This window comes from Hemitrygon akajei, unplaced genomic scaffold, assembly GCF_048418815.1.
Source record: "Hemitrygon akajei unplaced genomic scaffold, sHemAka1.3 Scf000187, whole genome shotgun sequence".
Lineage (NCBI taxonomy): Eukaryota > Metazoa > Chordata > Chondrichthyes > Myliobatiformes > Dasyatidae > Hemitrygon > Hemitrygon akajei.
In genome coordinates this window covers 387292-412071 of record NW_027332073.1, presented here as the reverse complement: position 1 = coordinate 412071, position 24780 = coordinate 387292, and the positions used below count along the sequence as shown (strand labels likewise).

At 42.4% G+C, this 24780-nt stretch overlaps 1 protein-coding gene across 1 annotated transcript in view; it reads right to left on the bottom strand.

The window, feature by feature from the left end:
• The window catches only part of LOC140724319 (uncharacterized), a 35265-nt gene extending 11490 nt beyond the window's left edge, over positions 1–23775 (bottom strand). The window contains exons 1-3 of the mRNA XM_073038768.1: positions 23762–23775; positions 21901–21995; positions 8241–8407 (exon numbers count right to left, since the gene is read on the bottom strand). Coding sequence (XP_072894869.1) covers positions 8241–8407; positions 21901–21995; positions 23762–23775 — 276 coding nt within the window. The remainder of the gene's footprint in view (positions 1–8240; positions 8408–21900; positions 21996–23761) is intronic.
• Positions 23776–24780: the final 1005 nt, after the last annotated feature.

The following is a 24780-nucleotide window of genomic DNA, read 5'->3' as shown; positions in this document are numbered from 1 at the left end:
TTTTGCGCCTGTACTCCTTGGCTTAAGGGAAGTCTCATTGAAACCTGTGAAACATTGAAGGGATGTCGCGAGGATGTTTCCTATATTGGGGGAGTGTAAAACCAGAGGACACAGCCACAGAATAGAGAGACTTCAATTTAGAAAGGAGATGAGGAGGAATTTCCTTATCCAGTGAGAAGCGAATCTGCAGACATCGTTGGCACAGATGGATGTAGAGATTAAGTCATTGGGTATATTTATAGTGGATATTTATATCTATCTTCAGCCAACATACACCTAAGACCTTATGATGGAATGGAGGACCAGGATGCAACTGAAGATAGATCGGCCTCGGACTTTGCTCAGAGAAATAGCTAGTGATGTTCTGGGACTAGAACGACAGATCGCCAAGAAAGGGCACCAGTAGGAAAATGGAATGAGTTCCCCTAACAGGAATAGTGCAAATAATTATGGAATAATTCAGCATAATTTCCTTATGGTCCACTGCACTGGAAAATAATCCCTCAGTTTCACTACTACCGGGTCCGAGGAGTTACAGTTGTGAAAGGGATTGAAAGGTTTAAGTTCCATACCAGTAAAACTGAAGTCTTTAGATGATGAATTTATAGATGAAAATACATATTTACAAATTGCTGCACTTGCCTGATTAATTACTTATAGCGCCGACAACAGAGTCAATCACTTGGGTCATGCACATAATGTTCTAATACCGCTACTGGCTGGATAGGACATATCGTAATGGGAAGGTCTGCTTGTGTTATACATTATGAGTGGGGGGCGGGGTGTTGGAGTGTAGAGTGTGTTCAGTCTGGAATTGCAGAGGGATGGGACCAAAGCGCCGGGGCAGATAGTGGGGAGAGTGTGGAGATATATGTCATTAAAAATCAAAAATAGGCATCAAAAGATTGAGCATTGGGTGAATATAGTCCTGAGGAGTGTATATCTCGATGCAATACGTATAGAAGGAAAGGATGATGAACTCAGACAATCGCTGAATTATGATACTTTTGCTTTTTCCACTTAATGACTTGGTCTCCCATAGTCTAAAAGGATTAGATGGGATAGAGTTTGTCAAATGTGTTCAGGAAAGTCTTCTTAATCAGCTCACAGAAATCCCAATGAGAAAATGTGCGTTACTTTATCTATTAGTGAAAGAGACAGGGCAGGTGACAGAAGTTTGTCTAGTGAAAACTCTGCATCTAGTGAGCACGGTGCCATTAGTTTCACAGTGAATATGCAAAAAGATAGGCCTGATCCATGGGTTGCGATACTAAATTATTCGAAATTAGATGAAGGCTAATCTTGAATGTATCAGAAATGATCTGGCAAGTGCCGAATAGGACAGGCTGGTTTTTGGCAAATGTGTACTTGATAAGTGGGAGATGTCAGAAGTGAAATTTTAATAGTACAAAACCTACTATATGCCTACTGGCATATAATGTGAATCTAACAAATTTGGGAATCTTGGTTTTCAAGCGATGTTCAGGCCCTGGTTGATAACAAATTGAGATGCATTGCAGGTGTAGGCTGTTTGGAAAAATGAGGTGATTATGGAGTATTGAAATGCAAAAAAGTACTAAGAAAAGAAATCGGGGTGCTAATAGGAGTCATGAGCTTCCATTAGCAGACAAAATGATGAAGAATTCAAAGAGATTCTACAGATAATGTTAAGAGAAAAGGATTGCACTGGACGAAATTGAGCAAATACAAACTTCGTCCTGTGCAAAATCAGATTGGTGAATCGTGCATAGAGCCAGAAGAGATGGGGAAGATTTCAAATGCATTTTTGCATCTATATTTTCTCAGGAGACGGGCACAAAGTCTATACACGTAAGAGAAAACATCATGAACTCCATACTGATCAGGAGATGTTTGCTGTTTGGGGGCATATTAGTGTGGATTAGTCCCTAAGGCCTGACAAAGTGGTCCCTCAGACCCTGCAGGAGGCAAGTGCAGGATTTGCTTGACACCTATCATCTTTAACGATAGGTTAGGTACCAGATTGTTGAAGGATAGCCAGTGTCGTTCATCTATTCAAGAAAGACTCGAGAAATAAAACAGAAAATTATAGGCCAGAGAGCCCGACATCAGTTGTGGGAAAGTTATTGGAAGTTATTCTAAGGGATTCAATATATAAGTGTTTGGCTAAAATTGGAGTGACTAAGGATAGTCAGCATGGCTTCAATCGTCTAATGAAGCTTAGTTTTTGGTGGAAGGTACCAGGAAAGTTGATGAAGTCATGGATGTTCTCTATATGGACTTTAGCAAGGCACTTGGTAAGATCCCACATGGCAGGTCGATCAAAAATGATCAGTTGTTGGGCATTCAATATGAGGTAGTAAATTGTATTAGACTAGCTTTGTACGAGAAGCCATCGAGTGGGAGCACATGTTTGCCTCTCTGACTGGAGACCTGTAACTAGTGGCGAGTCTCAGGGGTTGGTGAAGGACTCCTAGATGTTTGTCATTTATATCAACAGTCTGGGTGATCACATGGTTAGCTGCATCTGCAAAGTTGCAGGTGACGCAAGGACTTGGGAGTGCAGTGGACAGCAAGGAAGACCATCAGAGCATTCGATGAGATCTGGACCAGCTGGAAAAATGACAGATGGAACTTAATACAGCCTACTGCGAGGAGTTGCACTTTAGTCGTGGGTAGATCTTACACAGGGAACGGTAGGGCACAGGACACAGAGGAGTGTAGTACAAGAAAGGTATCTGAGAATGAGGTCTATAATTATTTGTAAGTGGCATCGTAGTTAAGAATGCTGTTGGTACATTGGTCTTCATAAATCAAAGTATTGATTAGAGGAGATAGGATGTTTAAGTTGTATATGACGTTGGGGAGGTCTCTTGGAGGACTGTGTGCAGTTCTGGTCACTTATCTACCGGGAAAATGAAAACACGAATAAAAGATCCCTAGCTATAGGTAAGTAGCCCCACTGCCTTATAGGCAGCCTCGGGAGAGACGGAGGCTCTGGGAATAAACACAGACTGAAAAAATCGCTGTGGGGCTCCAAAGGCAAATGAACGTGATTTTATCCACGCGAACCTTAAGTCAGTGCTCCCCAAATTCCATCAGTACGTGGACTTTGCAACGATGGGGGAGAACGTGTTGGACTTGGTTTACACGATCATCCCCGACGCGTTGCGGGCAGAGTCACGCCCCCACCTCGGATACTCAGACCACATCTCTGTTATGCTAATCGCAGCATACAGACCGCTCGTCAGGCGCTCCAGACCAGTTCAGAAGCAGGTGAAAACCTGGCCAGCAGGAGCCATCTCTGCTCAAGACTGCTTTGAGCACACTAACTGGCACATGTTCAGGGAGGCTGCAACTGATGGCGACTCTACCAGCTTAGAGGAGTACACAGCATCAGTGAACAGCTACATCAGCAAGTGCATTGATGATGTTACTCTGTCCAAGACCATCACTATACGTGCCAACCAGAAGCCATGGATGACCGCAGAGGTGCGTGCGCTGCTGAGGTCCCGCGACTCCGCCTTCAGAGCAAGTGACAAGGCAGCTCTAATAACAGCAAGGGCCAAACTGTCCCGAGCCATCAGAGGGGTAAAGGGTGCACACGCTCAGCTAATCCACAGCCACTTCCAGGACAGCGGCGGCACGCGGCGCATGTGGAAGGACATCTAGAACATCACCATTTACAGGACAACATTACCTGACTGTGCAGGTGATGCCTCCCTCCCAGATGTGCCGAATAACTTCTACGCCCTGTTAAGGCGGAAAATGATGTGGCGGCGAGGAACTCCACCCCTCCTACAAATGGCTAGGCGCTGTGTCTCACCGTGGCCGACGTGAGAAGAACCGTGTGCAGTTCAACCCATGGAAGGCTGCTGGACCAGACAACATCTCTGGTAGATTGCTCAGAGGATGTGCAGACCAGCTAGCAGATGTTCTCACTGACATCGTCAACATCTCCCTGAGCAGCGCCACCGTTCCAACGTGCTGCAAGGCCGCCACCATCGTCCCCGTGCCGAAGAATTCTTCAGTGTCCTGTCTAAATGACTACCGTCCCATTGCACTCACATCCATTATCATGAAGTGTTTTGAGTGGCTCGTCATGAAGATAATAAGACCTCTCGGTGAGAGCTGCCCCCCTCACTGGACTCCCTGCTGTTTGCGTACCGTCCCAACCGCTCAACAGATGACACCATTGCCACCACCCTCCACCTAGCCCTAACCCACCTGGACAAAAAGACACGCACGTTCGAATGCTGTTCATAGAGTTCAGTTCAACATTCAACATCACCATCCTTCAGAAACTGACTGGAAAGCTGAATTTACTGGGCCTGAGTACCTCCCTCTGCAACTGGATCCTAGACTTCCTGACTGGGAGACCTCAGTCAGCCCGGATTGGGAGCAGCATCTCAAACACCATCACACTGAGAACGGGGGCTCCCCAGGGGTGTGTGCTCAGTCCACTGCTGTTCACTCTGCTGACCCACGACTCTGCTGCAACACACAGCTCGAACCACATCATCAAGTTCACCGATGACACAACCGTGGTGAGTCTGATCAACAAGAACGACAAGGCAGCCTACAGAGAGGAGTTGCAGGGGCTAACAGACTGGTACAGAGCCAACAACCTGTCTCTGAATGTGTACAAAACAAAAGAGATGGTCGTTGACTTCAGGAGGGCACGGAGCGACCACTCCCCGCTGAACATCGACGGCTCCTCGGTAGAGATCGTAAAGAGCACCAAATTTCTTGGTGTTCATCTGACGGAGAATCTCACCTGGTTCCTCAACACCAGCTCCGTCTCCGTCCCAGCAGCGTCTCTACTTTCTTCAAAGTCTGAGGAAACTCCATCTCCCAACACCCTTCCTCATCACATTCTACAGGGGTTGTATTGAGAGCATCCTGAGCAGCTGCATCACTACCTGGTTCGGAAATTACACGATCTTGGATCGCAAGACCCTGCAGCGGGTAGTGAGGGCAGCTGAGGAGATCATCGGGATCTCTCTTGCCGCCATCATGGACATTTACACTACACGTTGCATCCGCAAAGGAAACAACATTCTGAAGGACCCCATGCACTCGTCATTCAATCTCTTCTCCCTCCTGCCATCTGGGAAAAGGCACCGAAGCATTCGGTCTCTCATGACCAGACTATTTAACAGTCTCTTCCCCCAAGCTATCGGACTCCTCAATACCCGAAGCCTTGACTGACACCTTGCCCTATTGTCCTGTTTATTATTTATTGTAATGTCTGCACTGTTTTTGAGCCCTTTATGCAGTCCTGTGTAGATCTGTAGTCTAGTGTAGCTTTCTCTGTGTTGTTTTTTTTTACGTCGTTCAGTCAAGTTTTTTGTACTGTGTCATGTAATACCATGGTCCTGAAAAAAACGTTGTCTCATTTTTAATATGTACTGTACCAGCTGTAGTACTATGGTCGAAATAACAATAAAAGAGACTTGACTTGACTTGAGCATCTTTCCAGCGTCTTGCTGTGGCCAAGTTGGTGCCGAACGAATTGCATCGCTCTCCGTTGTCCTCAGCGATGTGGCCAAGAATGGGATCTTGACGACTGGAACTCTACACCTTCCGCCCTGGCTTGTACCGGGGAGAGGTCACTCTAGTGCCGCTGTTCGCAACGACACTAATGTATAGGCCCATGCTGCACACACCGTATAAGGCACAGATAAATGAAATGCATGCAAGCTTTTTGAGTTGAGGTTCAGTGGCACTAAAACTAAATATCATGGTTTAAGGGGAGAATGTAAGAGGTTCAAGGGGACCAGGAGTGGAAACTTATTTACTCAGTGGGGCGAGAAAGTGTAAAATAAGTTACCAGCACAAGTGGTGCAAACAAGTTCGATCTCAACGTTTATAGTAGCTATGGATAGGGGTAGGAAACACTGTCGTTTGTGCTGTACTCATGCACAGATTGTAGGCGTAGAGACGACTGTCGATGGAGCTGTAAGGTACACGGATGGGTGTAGGGAAGCCTGTCAGTGGTCCTGTGCAGTTACAGAGATGGGTGAAGGGAAGGCTCTCAATGGTGCTGTACAGGTACAAAAATGGTAGAAGTAGGGAAGCCTGTCAATTGTGTTGTATAGATACACGGATGGCAAGTGTAGGAATGGCAGTCGATGTTACTATACAGGTACATGGTGTAGTAAGGCTGTCGATTGCGCTGTAAAGGCAGACGGATAGCAGGTGAAGGGAAGGTTGTAGACAGTATATGTACATGGAATGTGGTGGTTGGTAAGGCTGTTGATGATGTTCTACTGGTACACGGATCGTAGGCGTAGCAATGGCTGTCGATTGTGTTGTACAGGCACGGATGGGTGTAGTGAAGGCTGTCCATTGTGTTGTACAGGTGCAGGGGTGAGTTTAGTGAAGGCTGTCGATGGTGTTGTACAGGTACAAGGATTGCAGGTGTAGGGAAGGCTGTTGATTGTGCTTTACAAGTCTAGGAACAGTGCTTGTAGGAAGGTTGGAGATGGTTATGTACACGTAAACGGATGGTAGGTGTTGGAGAGTCTGTCGACGGTGTTGTACATGTACACGAATGGGGGTAGGGAAGGCTATCGATGGCGCTATACAACAAGGATTGTAGAGATCGCGGAAGCTGTCGATGGCAGTGTACAGTTGCACGGATGGGTGTAAGGAAGGCTTCTGATGGTGCTGAACAGGTACAGGATTGGCAGGTATAGGGAAGGCTGACGATTGTGCTGTTCAGATGCACGGATAACTCTATAGAAGTCTGTCGATGGCGCTGTAAAGGTAGACGAATGGGTGTGGGGAAGGCTGTCGACTTGGCTGTATAGTGAAACGGATTGTGGTAGGAAAGCCGTCGATGGCGCTGTACACGGATGGGTGTCGGAAAGGCTGTCAATGGTGCTGTAGAGGTACATGGATTGGTGTAGGGAAGGTTTTCTCTGGTGCTGTGCAGATACACTGATAGTGGATGTAGGGAATTTGTCGATGCTGCGGTATAGATATACGGATGGATGTAGGGAAGGTTGTCGATAGTGCTATACGGGTACACGGATGGGTGTAGAGAAGGCTGTGATCTGGTGCTGTACAGGTACACGGATGGTAGGCATAGGAACACTGTCAATGCTGCTGTACTGGTGCACAAATGGCAGGTGTAGGGAAGTGTGTCGATTGTGCTATATGGGTGCACGGATTGTAGGGGTTCGGGAGGCTGTAGATGATGCTGTACAAGTATACGGATAGTAGTAGTAGGGAAGGTTGTCAATGTGTACTACTTCTCTATATCTCCAAGAAATGTCACCCAATGAGTTATTTGCGAACTCAGATGGAGAAGAGCTGGTTTCGCTGCAAGAGTTCCGTCCCTCAGTGGCTGCAATGAAGCCAGTGGGTCAACTGAACTTTACCGATTGCCCTGATAAGATGCGTAGTTAGTTTGAAATCGACTGCCTGTTGAACAGTCCGGATATGCAGAAACTGTTTTAATGCCACACTGGTAAATACAGACAGACAGACAGACAGACAGACAGACAGACAGACAGACAGATATACTTTACTGATCCCGAGGGAAATTGGGTTTCGTTACAGTCGCACCAACCAAGAATAGTATATAAATATAGCAATATAAAACCATAAATGATTAAATAATAAGTTAATTATGCCAAGAAGAAATAAGTCCAGGAACAGCCTATTGGCTCAGGGTGTCTTACACACCGAGGGAGGAGTTGTAAAGTTTGATGGCCACAGGGAGGAATGACTTCCTATGAAGCTCAGTGTTGCATCTCGGTGGAATGAGTCTCTGGCTGAATGTACTCCTGTGCCTAACCAGTACCTTATGGAGTGGATGGGAAACATTGTCCAAGATGGCATGCAGCTTGGACAGCATCCTCTTTTCAGACACCACCGTCAGAGAGTCCAGTTCCACCCCTACAACATTACTGGCCTTACGAATGAGTTTGTTGATTCTGTTGGTGTCTGCTACCCTCAGCCTGCTGCCCCTGCACACGGCAGCAAATATGATAGCACTGGCCACCACAGACTCGGAGAACATCCTCAGCATCGTCCGGCAGATTTTAAAAGACCTCAGTTTTACAGCGGGTTTGAGGAGAATATCAGCCGCTTCCCACCTTAATCGGTTCATGGCTGAGGCCTGTTCTGCTCAACGCAATTCGGAGATCAAAGATTTTGCCATGTGGAACCCAGAACGTACAGGAGATTAATTTTGATCACTATCCCCCCTGATATAAGCAGTTATATGATAATTATCTAAATACACTTACCTCATGTTCTTCTGCACGGAAATGTCCTTCCTGTCCAGACATACATCTGAGTGTTTTGACCCCTTCTTCTATCGCTTGTTCCAGCCTGTCCCTGTAGTACTTTGTTAGTTCGTACAGTCCATATTCGTCCCACTGTGCCAGGAGGGCAGAGATTGTAGACTCTGCGACTGCGAATATGAAAAGAAGAAAGCAGACACTAACCCAAATTACCACGTCTCCAGCGCTCTCACCATAGGCCATTCATGTATCGAAACTCCGGCACTCCGCTACAAACGCGGATTATCTCCCAACATCCAACACTGGCCTTAAACCCTATCCAACAATGAACTGGGAGTTACTTTACCAAAAAGGACAATTTTTGCCAGAAACTATACCCTGGCACTCCACTCACGCACTCCACTCCACTACAGTTCTATTTTAGATGGGCAATAAATGCTGGGATTGTGAATGATGCTCACTTCATAAAGATACCCTCTGCTTCCGGGCGGCTACATGTCCCTTAATTCACACCCCAGAAGTGCACTCTTCATCCGTATAGCTCCATACGCTCTGCTACCCATCCTGGAAACCTTAAGAGCAGGTAGAACATTTCTTGTAGTGGGGAAACGTTTGCCCCACTACAACACATGCATCACACCCACACATTTCCCCCGTAACCAACTGACCAACCTCAAACAAGGAACCGCATTCTGCGACCACATCACTCTCGTATATCACTCACTCGCTCCTTGTCGTACACTTGTGAATTCCGTGTTCAATGAGCCGAACAGAACAAGGATTCACAATGGGTGTCTGCAATGGAGCCGAGACTCTGGCTGACCAGATTTGGAGTGGGACTGTGCTGGTGAATGTGAACCACACCTCCTGCCAGGTGACCACCTCGATGAACCCGTAACTGGGCACATCCACTCCCAGAAAAACAACAGGATAGACAATGACTACGCGGTAGAAACATTGAAAGCCTACAGCACAATACCGGCCCACAGCGCTGTGCCGAATATGTCCTTAACTTAGAATTTCCCTAGCGTTACCCATAGCACACTATTTTTCTGGGCTCCATATACCTATCCAGAAATCTCTGAAACGACCCTATTGTATCCGCCTCCACCAATGTCGCTGGCATCCAATTCCACATACTTACCTCTCTCCGTGTAAAAAAAAAAATCTTATCTCTGACATCTCCTCTCTAGCTACTTCCCAACAGCGTAAAACTGTGCCCCCTCCTGTTGGCCATTTCATCCCTGGAAAAAAAGCCTCTGAATATCCACACAATCAATGCTTCTCATCATCTTAAACACCTCTATCAGGTCACCTCTCAGCCTCCTTCGCTCCAAGGAGAAAAGGCCGAGTTCACTCAACTTATTCACATACGGCATGCTCCCCAATCCAGGCAACATCCTTTTATATCTCCACTGCACCCTTTCTATGGTTTCTACATGCTTCTTGTAGTGGGGAGACCAGAAGTGAGCACAGTACTCCAAGTGGGGTCTGACCAGGATCCTAAATAGCTGCAACATTATCTCTCGGCTCCCATAATTCATCCTACGATTAATGAAAGCCAATGCACCGTATGCCTTCTTAACCACAGAGTCGATATGTGTAGCTGATTTGAGTGTCCAATGGACTCGGACCGCAAGATCCCTCTGATCCTCCATACTGCCAAGAGTCTTATTATTAATACTATATTCTGCCATCCTTTTTGAAATACAGAAATGAACCACTTCACTCTTATCCAGGTTGAATTCCATCTGTCACTTCTCAGCCCAGTTTTGCATCCTAGCAATATTCCGCTGTAACCTCTGACAGCCCTACACACTATCCACAACACCTCCAACCTCTGTAATACCAGCAGATTTACTAACCCATCCCTCCACTTCCTCATCCAGGTCATTTATAAAAATCACGAAGAGTAAGGGTCCCAGAACAGATCCCTGAGACACACCACTGGTCAACGGCCTCCATGCAGAATATGAACCATCTACAACCACTTTTTGTATTCTGTGGGCAAGCCAATTCTGGATTCACAAAGGAATATCCATTTGGTTACCATGCCTCCTTACTTTATGAATAATCCTTGCATGGGCTACCTTATCAAATGTCTTACTGAAATCCCTATGCACTACATCTACTGTTCTACCTTCATCAACGTGTATTATCACATCCTCAAAAATAATATCAGGTTCTTAAGGCACAACATGATTTTGACAAAGCCATGCTGACTATTTATAATCATATTATAAGTCTCAAAATTTTCATAAATCCTGCATCTCAGGATCTTTTACATCATCTTGCCAACCGCTGAAGTAAGACGCACTGGTCTATAATTTCCTGGGCTATCTCTACTTCCTTTCTTGATTAAGGGAACAACATCCGCAACCCTCCAATCCTCCGGAATCGCTGCAAGTAATCCCTATAGTCACTAATATCCTTTTCTGTAGTGAACACTGAAGCAAAGTATTCATTAAGTACCTCTGCTAACTCTTCCAGTTCGATAAACACTTTTCCACTGTCACACTTGATTGGTCCTGTTCTCTCACGTCTTATGCTCTTGCTCCTCACATACTTGTAGAATAGCTTGGGATTTTCTTTAATCCTATCCGCCAAGGCCTTCTCATATCCCCTTCTGGCACTCCTAATTTCCTTCTTAAGCTCCTTCCTGCTAGCCATATAATCTTCTAGATGCCCATCATTAATTAGTTTTTTTAACCGTTCATAAGCTTTCATTTTCTTCTTGATTAGATTTTCAACATGGATCCTGCACCCTAGAATCCTTTCCATGTCTCATTGGAAAATACCTCTGCAAAACTCCATGCAAATAGCCCCTGAACATTTGCCACATTTCTGCCGTACATTTCCCTGAGGACATCTGTTCCAATTTATGCTTTCAACTTCCTGCCTGATATCCTCATATTTCCCCTTACTCCAATTAAATGCTTTCCTAACTTGTCTGTTCCTATCCCTCTCCAATGCTATGGTAAAGGAGATATTATTGTGATCACTACCTCCAAAATGCTCGCCCACTGAGAGACCTGACACCTGAACAGGTTCATTTCCCAATACTAGGTCACGTACAGCTTCTCCTCTTGTAGGTTTATTTGCATATTGTGTCAAGAAACCTGCCTGAACATACCTAAGAAATTCCACTCCATCTAAACCCCGCACTCTACGGAGATGCCAATCAATATTTGGTAAGTTATAATCTCCCACCACAAAAACCCTGTTATTATTACTCCTTTCCAGAATCTGTCTCCCTATCTGCTCCTCGATGTCCCTGTCACGATTGGGTGGTCTATTAAAAAAACCTAGTCGAGTTATTGATCACTTCCTGTTTCTCACCTCTACCAAAAAGACTCTGTGGACAATCCCTCCATGACATACCCCTTTTCTCCAGCCGTGACACTATTTTTGATCAACAGTGCCACGCCCTCACCTTTTTTGCCTCCCTCCCTATCCTTTCTAAAACATCGGAAGCCTGGCACTCGAAATAACCATTCTTGCTCCTGAGCCATCGAAGTCTCTGTAATGGACGCACATTATAATACCATGTACTGATCCACGCTCTGAGCTTATCAGCTTTGTGCATAATACTCCTTGCATTAAAATAGACACATCTCAAATCATCAGTCTGAGCGCGTCCCTTCTCTATCACCTGATTTTCGCACTGCCTACAAGTTTTTTCTATTTGAGAGCTAACAGCCTCTTCCTCCGTCACTTCAGTTCGATTCCCATCCTCAGCCATTCCAGTTTAAACTCTCCCCAGTAGCTTTAGCAAACCTCCCCGCCAGGATATTGGTTTCTCAGCATTGAAGTGCAACCCGTCTTTTTTGTATAGTTCACGCCAGCTCCTAAAAAGGTCACAATGATCCAGAAATCTGAATCCCTGTCACCTGCTCCAATCCCTCAGCTACGCATTTATTGTTCACCTCTCTCTATTCCTATTCTCACTGTTGCGAGGCACAGGCAGTAATCCCCGGATTACTACCTTTGAGGTCCTGCTTCTCAGCTTCCTTCCTAACTCCCTGTAATCTGTTTCCTCCTCCCTTCTCTTACCTATGTCGTTGGTACCAATATGTACATTTCATTTTTCAATCTTTTTATTGATTTTCAAATAAAGAATATACAAATCACAGGAGGAGTTTAGCAAACAGATAATATAAAAGACATATAAACAGCAATAATAAAAACAGAAAGTATATAATTTCAAAATCAGATAGATAAAATATTATGCTGTTATATATACAATGGTCAAAAAAACTACAACTCCTCATAGCAATCATAAAAAATGGAAATTATATTGATAGAAAAACGCTAACTAACCTGAAACCAAAAAAAAGAGAACGAAAAAAAAGAAAGAAAAAGAAAGATTGGGCAGTCCAATCGAGAATAAAATTTTAAAAAAAGAGAGAAGAAACATCCTTCCAGTCATCTCCGAACCTTCCTGGATAAGGATTTTCCCCAAAGCGAATAAAGAAAAATAAATCAATAAAAATTAATTAAACCATGTGAAAATACTGAATAAAGGGTCGCTAGACTTGTTCAAAATTAAAGGATGTATCAAATATGCGGCTTATAATTTTCTCCAAGCTAAGACACGACATAATGGAGGAAAGACAATAAAAAACAGTAGGTGGGTTAGATTTTTTCCAGTGTAGCAAAATAGCTGTCCTAGCCAGTAAAGTTGAAAAAACTATCACGTGTTGGGCGGAAGCAGAAACTTTGCTTGCTTGCTCTGGAATTATCCCAGAAATTGCTGTAAGTGGATTCGGTTGAACATCAACATCTATAACTTTGCATAATATTCCAAACACATCCCTCCAAAAATTATTTAAACTTACACATGACCAAAACATATGAGTTAAAGTAGCCATTTCTGCATTTTATATTAGGAAAAATATGCGCCAATTTATCTTTGGACATATAGGCCCCTGTGTACTATCTTAAAACGATTTAAGATATGGCGTGCGCAGATAGATGAATCATTGACTAAATAATCAGTTTTACTCCATTGATTATCTGAAAGTGAATGCTGAAGTTCTACTTCCCAGGTGCGTTGAACCCTGGCATTAGGCGACATGCAAGCATTCATTAACTGTTTATAAATGATAGCTTTTAATCGTTTTTGAAAAGGTTTAAACTGAGAACTACCATAAGCCAAATTTAAAGAGCAGGCCGAGAAGCAATTCGGTAAAAAAATAAACACGTTAAAAATTCCTAACCTGTAAATATCTGAAAAAATGTGCATTAGAGATATCATATTCATCCATTAACTGTGAAAAAGACATTAAAGGTTTGTAAAAACAGATGAAAAACAGTTTTTATTCCCTTAATTTTCTATGTTAAAAAAGCCTTATCCAAAGTTGATGGTTTAAAAAAGAAAATTGAATAAATATTACCAGAAAGTAGAAAATCATTTAATTCAAAAAGTCTACGAAATTGAAACAAAATTTTTAACGTATGTTTGACAATAGGGTTGAAAGCTTGTCTACCTATTCTGGCGAGCGAAAACGGAGGAGGAGCTCCTAATAAAGAAGTTAACGAAAACCCCATTACTGAATTTTCCTCCAGCTGTAACCATGAAGGGCGAACTTGGTCGTTTATATCATAAATCCAAACAGTAAAATAACAAATATTAATTGCCCTATAATAAAATCTAAAGTTTGGTAAAGCCATGCCTCCATCTTTTTTTGATTTTTGCAATAAAAGTTTATTCACGCTAGAGCTTTTATTATTCCAAACATAAGACAAAATCAGAGAATCTATTTTATCAAAAAATGTTTTTGGAACAAAAGAGGGAACTGCTTGAAATATATACATAAATTTCGGTAGAATAACCACTTTTGTAGCATTTGTTCGACCTATCAATGACACCGGCATAGGTGACCATTTAGAAAGCGTCTGTTGAGTATATTCAACTAAAGGAAAGAAATTATACCTATATAGGTCTTTAACATTTTTAGTAATTTTGATACCAAGGTTAGTAAAATGGTTTTTGGCAATATTAAAATGTATTTGATCATAATAATCAGAATAATTATTAATAGGAAATAATTCATTTTTATGTAAATTAAGATTATATCCAGAAAAATACCAAATTCCATACATATAGGTAACATAAAAAATTGATTTCCTAGGATTTGAGATGTAAACTTGTAAATCATCCGCGTATAATGAAACCTTATGTAATTTATCCCCTCTCCTAACACCCTGCACAGAATTAGAATCCCTAAGAGCAATAGCAAGTGGTTTTAAAGCCAAATTAAATAATAAAGGACTAAGGGGACAACTCTGACGGGTACCTCTATATAATCTAAAATAAGGAAACGTTTGATTATTAGTTAGAACCGCAGCTGCCGGGGCATAAAGCCTGGACCAAAATAAAACTCTTCAAAACCTGAAATAGGTAAGGCCACTCCACCGTATCAAAGGCTTTCTCTGCGTCCAAAGATAGACTACATTCAGATTCTTTGGCTGAGGGGGAATAAATGATATTTAACAATCTTCGAATATTAGTATGTGAGTACCTATTTTTTATAAATCGTGTTTGATCGTTGGAGATAGCATTAGGCAAGATATTCTCAAACCTATTTGCTAGAATCTTAGAGAAAATTTTAAAATCTGCATTCAGTAAAGAAATAGGTCTGTAGGATATACATTCCAGTGGGTCTTTTCTTTTTTTTTGGAGTCAATGAAATTAGTGCTTCGTAAAAAGTTTTAGGAAGTTTCCCAGAGGATGTAGAGACGGTAAACGTTTGATGAAGATGTGGTATAAGCATTTCATAAAAAGTCTTGTAAAATTCTACCATATAACCATCAGGTCCCGGAGCTTTACGTATTTGCGTTGGGGATATAGCCTTGCCTATCTCCTCTTGTTTAATAGGTGCATCTAACATATCAACATATTGAATCGAAATCTGAGGTATGTTTAACATTTGCAAAATCTATCCATAGTAATAGTACTATCAGAGAGTTCAGATTTATAAAGATTAGAATAAAAGTCCATAAATATCTTATTAATTTCATAACGATCTAAAGTTTCTGTTCAATCTGGTCGGCGATTTTTTAAAATCTGTCCTCTGACCATCCCAGCCTTTAACTGACCCGCTAAAAGTTTGGCAGATTTTTCCCCATGTATATAAAATATACTTTTAGTTTTAAAAATTTGCTGTTCAATGCGGAAGGTCAGGAGCAAATCATACTGTGATTGAAGTTCGACCCTTTCTTTATATAGGTCTTCAGTAGGTTTAACTGAATACACTTTATCTATCTGTTTAATCTTATTAATAAGCACTGACAATTCTGCTTTAGTTTTCTTTCTCAAGGCTGCTGAATATGAGATTATCTGTCCACTAAGAAAAGATTTCAAGGTGTCCCATATAACCAGATTTGACATTACTTCAGTTGTATTAAATTCAAAAAATATAGAAATTTGCTGCTTAATAAAATTAACAAAAGCTGGATCCTGTAACAATACGGGGTTCAATCTCCACTGTGAGATTTTCAAAAATCTATCCGAAAGCTTAAGGATTAACTTTAAAGGCGCGTGATCTGAGAGCGCAATGATGTCCTACGCACATTCAACAACGGAGTTTAACAGACGAGTATCTAAAAAAAAATCAATTCGAGAATACTTGTAATGGACGTGTGAGAAAAAAGAGAAATCTTTATCATTAGGGTGTTTATATCTCCAAATATCGACCAGGCCATATACTAATAAAAAAGAGTTAATACAAGCTGCCGCTTTATTAGGAAGCGACAGATTGTTTGATGACCTGTCAACCGCCGGATTTAGGCAGCAATTAAAGTCATCACCCATGATCAGCTTATATTCTTTTAGATTCAGTAACTCCGAAAAAAGTTTCTTAAAAAAATCAGAATTATCTACATGAGGTGCGTATACACACACCAGAGCTACCTTTTGCTCGGATAATAAACCAGTAACAAATAAATATCTTCCAAGCGAATCAGTAGTAGTATTAAAGTGTACAAAAGGGATTTTGGGACTAAGAAATATAGAAATGCCTCTTATTTTACTATCCGACAGCGAGTGAAATAGGGTCCTTTCCAAAAGCGGAAAAACCTGTCCTCATCCTGTTTTCATATATGATTTTCTTGCGCAAAAATAATATCTGAATTAAGTGTTTGTAATTTCTTCAACATCTTTTTACGCTTAATGGAGTGATTAACACCGTTCCAATTCCAAGATATTATATTGCTTTTATTAACATCCATGTTTAGAATTGAATTTAATATTATATAAAAGGAATGTTTCGCAAGTACAGATCAAACCCAAAGGCGCGAGTACAACCAGAAGGAGTGATGCATTTACGAAAGAGAAATCCATCAAAAGAACGGCACAATCAAGAAAAGAACCTACTCTAATAGAACCCTCCCCCTCCCCCCACCCAAAAGATAGAGACTATAGAACCAATAGGCTGGTCCCATGCTGACTAATAACCCTTGAACCTGTTCTCCGTTATGCAGCTCCGTATAGTAAAAATAAAGCAAAAATCCCACGGAAAATAGCCATAATGAAAGACACAAACAGAATTCAACCACTATAATGTTATGTCTAACATTAATAAAAGCATAATCAACAACGGCCATCTTAGAATCATCAAAGTAGCTTAAACACATATTCAGAAAAAAGAATAAATCCGGCCGAATAATGTTACAAACAATATTCTTTCTCTCGAAGAAGAAAAATAAATGAGTATATATATAAATATTTAGATATATATCTATAATACAGACCTAAAACTATAAGCATTGAAACAAATAAAATAAATAAAAAGATCAATGCACAGCAGGTCCTACAAGGACCATTAAAGTACAATACTATAAATGTTCCCTATAAGACAGTTACATATGTAGTAATTACTAATAAGGTAAAAAAAATCAACCACGTCCCATACCAGAGAATAAAAAGGTATAGAATGTACTTAACTCAGAAGCTCCATAAACAACTCCTACAGCAAATACTTCAAAATTGCCTATTGAGTAATCGGAATAACTTTAATATTTTATTCAGTAGGCTTCACTTTAAGGTTTTTAATATATTCCCATCCCTCTTGAGGAGAGTAGATTCTCAATAATTGAGATTTTTCAGGAAAAATTATGAGTTTTGCTGGAAAGCGAAGGGAGGGATTTACATCTAATTTATACATTTCACTCATAACTTCTCGATATTTTTTTCTTTCGGCAAAAGTCTCGGGAGGATAATCTTCGACTATACGAATCTGTGTCGAATTAAACATCACATCCGCTCCTTTCTGGCTTCTTTAGTCGTATAATAATGCAAAGAAAGTACAACTACTCGAGGACGTAATTCGGCTGAACGGCGAGAAAATGGAATTCTGTGAGCTCTGTCGATTAAGTGGCGAGCTTCAAGAGTCTCATTGAAAAGTGAGTACAGGATATCTGAAAAGAATTTTAACAAATCGCCAGCTTCAGTACTTTCAGGCAGTCCCAGAATACGCAGATTCCGCCGACGCCCTCTACTATTTAGATCAATCATTCTTTTCTTCGTTTTAGATAGTTCCGAGGTAATTTCATTGATTTTCTTTTCCATCGAAGATATCTTCATTCCTTGATCTTTAATAGTTTGCTTGAATAGATCATGCTCACTTTCAATTTGGGTTGCAGTCTGCTGAAGTGTTTGAAATTGAGAGTCCAAGTTTTTCAAAGAATCTTGAATCGTAGAAAGAACCTTTTCAAGCTTCCCGTTTGAACTGGCCAGCTTATCAATTATAATATTAAGCGATCCGAATTCCGATTTCATATCTTGTATTGAAGAAAATATTCCTGCTCGTGTAACAGATTCCTTCGTTTTCTTGGTTGTTCCGTTTGTTCCATTTCAGAAAAAATCTTGCCGCTTCTCAGTTCAATACCAGAATGACCTTTTTCGGCCATTGTAATTAAGTCGTAAATCCTTCAGTAGAAGTAATAACTCCTTCAGTAGGAGTAATAAATCATCAAAACTAAAAAGGATCTGTTAGTGGGATATAAAATATATTAAAAGAGAGAGAGCCGCTAGGAACGCGACTTAATCCATAAGCTACAAGTTGGGAAATCGGTACCAATATGTACCGCGACCCCTGTTTGTTCTCCTTCCCACTTCAGAAATCGTAGACGCGATCAGAAACATCCCGGACCCAGGCACCTGGGAAGCAAACAACCATCCGCGTTTCTTTCCTGCGTCCACAGAATCGCCTGTCTGACTCCTAACTATAGAGTCCACTATCACTGCTGCCATCCTCTTCCTTTCCCTGCCCTTTTAGGCCACAGGGCCAGACTCTGTGCCCGAGGCACAGCCACTGTTGCTTCCAGCACGTCGGTCGCCCCCAAACAGTACTCAAACAGGAGTACATATTGTTAAGGGTGACAGCGCCTGAGGTACTCTCTAGCCTATGACTCTTACCCTTCCTTCTCCTGACTGTTACCCACTTGTCAGTCTCCCTGGGCCCCGGTGTAACTACCTGCCTATAGCACCGTTCTATCACCTCCTCACTCTCCCTGACTACACGAAGGTCATCGAGCTGCATCTCCAGTTCCCTAACACGGTCCCTCAGGAGCTGCAGATCGATGCACCTGGCGCAGATGTGGCCAACCGCGAAGCTGAGAGTCTCCAGGTCTTCCCACATCTGACACCCAGCAAAGACCAACGGCCTCACACACATGCTTCCTGTCTCTAATTCTACACAGGCAGCCTACCTCTTCTCAACCCGTCATTGTTTAAGCCCCGGTGAACCAAAGCGTTCCTATTCTGTCTTCCTCTACTCCATCGCCCGCTCCTTCGTAGCCCGCTCTGTAAAGCCTTCTCGCTTTTAAACTCTCCTCGCTGTTCTCACTAGCTGACGTCCACGCGCTTGCGCATTCGTGCCCCAATTGAAAGCGGAAGTTGAACAAACGGATGACCAGACAATCTTAATGAAACAGTGCCTGGTGATACTGGGACTATCATTGTGACTATCTCCCACAAGCAAATATCACAAAGTTTCCAGTCACCTGTTTCAATCACAGACCAGCCACTGGATTACATACTGTCCAATCCGCTAGATCTGATATTCCACTGTACAACACGCTGTCCCATCACTTGGGTTGAATACTGAGCATTGCCATAGAACCATAGAACACTACAGCACAGTACAGGCCCTTCAGCCCTGCATATTGTGCCGACCCATGTAATCCTTAAAAGTAAAAGTACGAAACCCACACTACCCCATAACCCTCCATTTTTCTTTCAACCATGCGCCTGTCCAAGAGGCTCATAAGTACCCCTAATGTTTTAGCCTCAGCCACCATCCCTGGCAAGTCATTCCAGGCACTGACAACCCTCTGTATAAAAAAAAGTACTCCTGACGTCTCCCCTAAACTTCCCTCCCTTAATTTTGTACATATGCTCTCTGATATTTGCAATTGGTACCCTGGGAAACAGGTACTGATTATCCACCCTATCCATGCTTCTCATAATCTTGTAGGCCTCAATCAAGTCCCCTCTCATTCTTCTATGCTCCAAAGAGAAAAGTCCCAGCTCTGCTAACCTTGCTTCATATGACTTGTTCTCCAAACCAGGCAACATCCTGATGAATCTCCTCCTCACCCTCTCCATAACTTCCACATCCTTCCTATAATGAGGTGACCAGAATTAAACACAATACTCCAAGTGCGGTCTCACCAGAGATTTGTAGAGTTGCAACATGACCTATCTACTCTATACTCTTGAACTCAATACCCCGGTTAATGAAGCTTAGCATCCCATAGGCTTTCTTAACTACCCTATCAACCTGCGCAGCGACCTTGAGGGATGTATGGATTTGAACCCCAAGGTCTCTTTGTTCATCTGTACTCTTAACTAACTGACCGTTAATCCTTTCTTCTGGTTTGTCCTTCCAAAATGCATCAGCTTATAATTATTCTGCCTGAAGGTCGGTGACTAGTGGTGCCTAGTCCTGGGACCCCTGCTAGTTGTGATTTTAATAAATGACCTGGATTTTGAGGCGGAAGGTTGATTAAGTAAGTTTCCAGATGACACGAAAATTGGAGGAAGGATATGGAACTTTTTCTGCTTCTTCCTCAAGATAAGGACACATAGATCGTGCAACAGGAAGAACAGTCCCAACTTGTCCTGATTCCCCTTATAGCTCAATAGCTTCACTCCAGGTAATGTCCTCCGGAATATTCTCTGTGCTTTTTTTCCATCTTAATGACATCCTTCCTGTGTCCTGCCCATGTGTATAAACAGCTCCAGGAAATCGTGCATCTGTACTCTTGGCTGCCCCTGTTCTACAACACTTTCCAGGGCCCTAATATTCACTGTGCAACTCCTGCTCTGGTTTAACTTTACAAAGTGAATCTATTCCAGAATGCACTTTCCACGTTCGTCTCAGTCTCCTTATAATCTTATGTAACCCCTTTATACCACCGATGTTGATGGCATTTGTAAACTTACGAACGGTATTAACAACTTTATCTACCAAATCATTAAGATCAAAAAAACAAACAGTAGACGTTGTAGCCCATCCACACCACTAGCCTCAAGCCTGCAAATTTAATAGCACTCTGTTATTAACCCTCTGAATCCTTCCGCATAAGCAATTTCATATCCAGTTGGCTAGTTCGCCTGCAAGAAAATGAACCTCCATGTTATATATGATGACGTATATGAACTTTGATTAAACGAAAGTGCACTTTGAACTTCTAATTCAAAGTGTGGCGTGGATAATTGGCATGTTTGTCTTCATTAGCTGCAGCACAGAATAAAATTGCAGCGTGGTCTTTTGACGTTTATAACCTGCTGATTGGGTCAGTATATTGTAGGGTTCTATTAGTACTGGGGATTGCAGACCGAATAGTTCAATTATAGGAGATTAGATCCGATGCACATGGTCTTATTCAGAGACTCGGCTCAGATTTAAATTATTAATTTCCCTCCATCTATGTTCACTGACCTGCTGAGTTCCTCCATCAGTTTGCGTGTACCAGATCGAATTAGCCCCATGAAATGCCGTGAGATTCACTGTAATCCTACTCATCAATGACATTGGTCCAGATGTTTATCTCCTGCTATTTTACATTCCCTGTGCCCTGTCAGCTTTGATGCTCCTTAAAGGTATTTTGAGAAACCCACGATCACCATTTCTCCATTTAGTAAAACGCCGAAACAGAACACAAATTTAACTAGAATGAAGGGTCTCCTGATCAAAGCTGGCAATGTTCTCGGCTCGGCTACAGAAAACAGGGAACACAAAATCTCTGAAATCCTCGAAATGCTCAAAGCATTTTGCTCTGAATTTTATAAATGAAAGTTGCAGTTGTCAGGGCCTGTCTAGACGTGAAGCAGAAACTGACCCTGGACTTTTACACAACGCACAAGCCCGATGTTGCATTCCTGTGTTTCACTCACAGCCACCTGATTCAGGAGTCTCTGTTCCTTTCACGCAGCTGAAGCTTTGCATGATGAGCGGAGTGATTCGACCATTACTGGTGTCAGGTCCCTGCGCTGGAACTGATTAATTACTTAATGCAGCTTTACCAGTGGGATCAGTGACCATGCGTCATGAAACTTCTCTGTGCTCCGTTAGGGCCAGTGTAATTTTCTTCATCTGAACTATTGTGCACCTAGAGGACAGAATTTTATTCATAAAGATCCCAGTGAACATACCTGTAGTCATTCTGACTGTGATTGACGATTGCTGATTTTCGTCTTCCCTTTTCCACTGGTCCGGGTGCAAGAAAGCTCCACCTGCTGGTGATGCTCTGAATTACAAAAACAAGCTGAGTCAGACAGAGAATGGTGACTTTGCAAATATGATAGTATCTCCATCCCCTGTATCAGTGCAGCAATTGGCTTAGGGGCTAAACATTCCCCGTTATCATTAACTTCTACGCCATTTGTGAACGTCTGTCCAGTGATACCTGCGCCCTCTACCGATAGGGTCATAGAGCAATAGAGCACCAATATAGACCCATCTACGTAACGAGACAATGCCGACCACAGTACCCAGCAAGATGATCCCAATTTCCTGTGATGGGTCCATTTCCCTCCTTGCCTCTTCACTCCATTTCCATATTCCAGCTGCTTCTGGAATTATACAATTGTGCCTGTCTCATCCACCTCCTCTGGCTGCTCCCTCCACAAAATCACCAGCCTCCACATGAAACCATTGCAGCTCGTGTTCATTTAGCAACCTATTTACCACTCCAGTGACCATTTAGATACACTATAAACTACGATAATCTTCACCGCGAGCACCATCTCCTAATTTTGTGTCAGCTGCGAATTTACAGATCAAGCCTTCTGCATTCGCATCGAGATCATTGCTATAAATTAACACATATCTAAAGTCCAAAAACGAGGAAATCTGCAGATGCTTGAAATTCAAACAACAACACACACACAATGCTGGTGGAACACAGCAGGCCAGGCAGCATCTATAGGAGAAGCACTGTCGACGTTTCGGGCCAGTCCCTACTTTGAGACCTTGCGGCGCACACTAGTTACGAGACTTCATTCAGAGGAGAAACCTTCTGCAGCCACACTCTGCTTGCTCCCTTGAAGGCTAATTTTGATCTCTTTGGATCGTATGGAATTTTATTTCCATACCGAGCTGTCATGTGTCACCTTGTCAAAGGTTTTGCAGAAGTCCAATGTACAACATCCACACCCCTACCCTCATTGACACTGATCTTCAAAAACCTTAAAATGTATTATTTTTTAAAAAACAACAACTTTCCATGCACAATGCCCTGGTACTCATGATCAGAGGCTGTCGATCCAAAAGTTGGTATATATTCTGTGCGTAACTTGCACATGTTGTGGAAAATTATCTCTGGCATCTCCCCTACACTTTTCTCCACTCACCAATAAAAAGCCATGTTGGAAACAATTAATAATATTTTGCTTTTCAAAATGTAGAAAATTCCTGTCCGCTAGTATCCTTTCGAAGGTTTTGCCCGCAGCAGATGTAACATTCACTGGTCTATAATCCCAAGGATTATCTTTTTTACCTTTATTGACTTACGGAACATTTTCTATACTCCAATCCGGTGTTACTACGCCTATGGCCGGAAAGGGCATAAAGGTCAGTGTCAATGCTCCTGTAAGCTCCTCCCTCACTTCCCGTAGTAACGTGGTGTATATCGGAAGCTCCATCGACAGCTCTTTCTTAACATTGCCGTGTTCCTACATTAATGTCTCAATCACAGCCCATCTTCTTGGTAACTCTGAAACAAGTAATACATTAAGAACCTCACCATTCACCTCATCCTCCAGACACGTTTTCAGCTTTGCTCCTGAGTAGTCCTACTTTCAAACTATTCATCCTTCTGTTCTTCACTCGTGTAAAACGCCTTGGGGATTTCCTTTATCCTCCTTGCCAAGGATTTCTCAAGTCCCATTCGACTTGTAAATCCTTCTTAAGATCCTTCCTGACTAACTTAAAATTCTCTGGTGCCATTGCTGAATACTCTTTTCCTAACCCTGAATAATGCTTAATTTTTCCTCTTGCCTAAATGTTCCTTACCTCTTGTGAACCATGATTTGTTTATCTGAACATCATTTCCATGACTGCTGGGCAAATCTATCCAGAACCCTGTAAAAGTGTCCCTGAAACCACCTCCTCAAATCAGATGTGCATTTCTCTGAGAAACATTTTCCCAATTTACGCTCCCATGTTGCTAACAATACCGTCATAATTGTCCATCCACTAATTAAATACTATCCCGTATCGGTTGCTACTATAATTGACCATGATAAAAGTTGGGGAGTTGTGGTCACTATCTCAAAAACGTAACTCATCGAGACTTCTGTCATTTGACCAGCTTCATTGCCTCATTCCAGATGCAGTATGGCAACTCCTCCAGTTAGCCCATCCACATATTATGTCAAGAATTCTTCCTGGACACACAACGCATTGTGTCCCATTGACACATTTTGGAACAAGGAGGTGGGATCAACGTCAGGAAAGTTGAGTTCAACAATGATTGCATTTGTACCGTTCCCAAAACTGTCAGGTTATCTGCTCTCATTATCCTAGAAGCTTTGGGGGAGGCCTATATAATGCTCCAGTATGATTGGCCCCTTCCTGCTACTGACCTTCACCCACACAGAGTCTGTAGACGGTTCCTCCATGATGTCCTCCGTTCCTGTACCGTGATACCATCGCTGATTAGTCATAACGATTGTCCCTATTTGACCTCCCTCCATATGCATTCGGAACCAACTACACTTTGGAACAAAGAGCCAATTCTGTCATTGTAACAGTCAAGTCTGTGTGACGGTGTTAACACGTACCATCAATGTACTGAACCATGTTCTAAATTACTCTTATTCTTAATACATATCGTATTAAAGTTAACACATTTCAACCAACCCAACTGCTACATGATGCCTGCCCACAGTTAATCCTTCCAAAGCCTCTCTGAACATCGCACCTACCTTTATATCAACCGATCCATCATCTGACCCAATACTCTGGTTTCCATCCCGCAATAACTGAGTTTACACCGACCCCGGCAGCTCCAGCTGACCTGGCTGCAATTA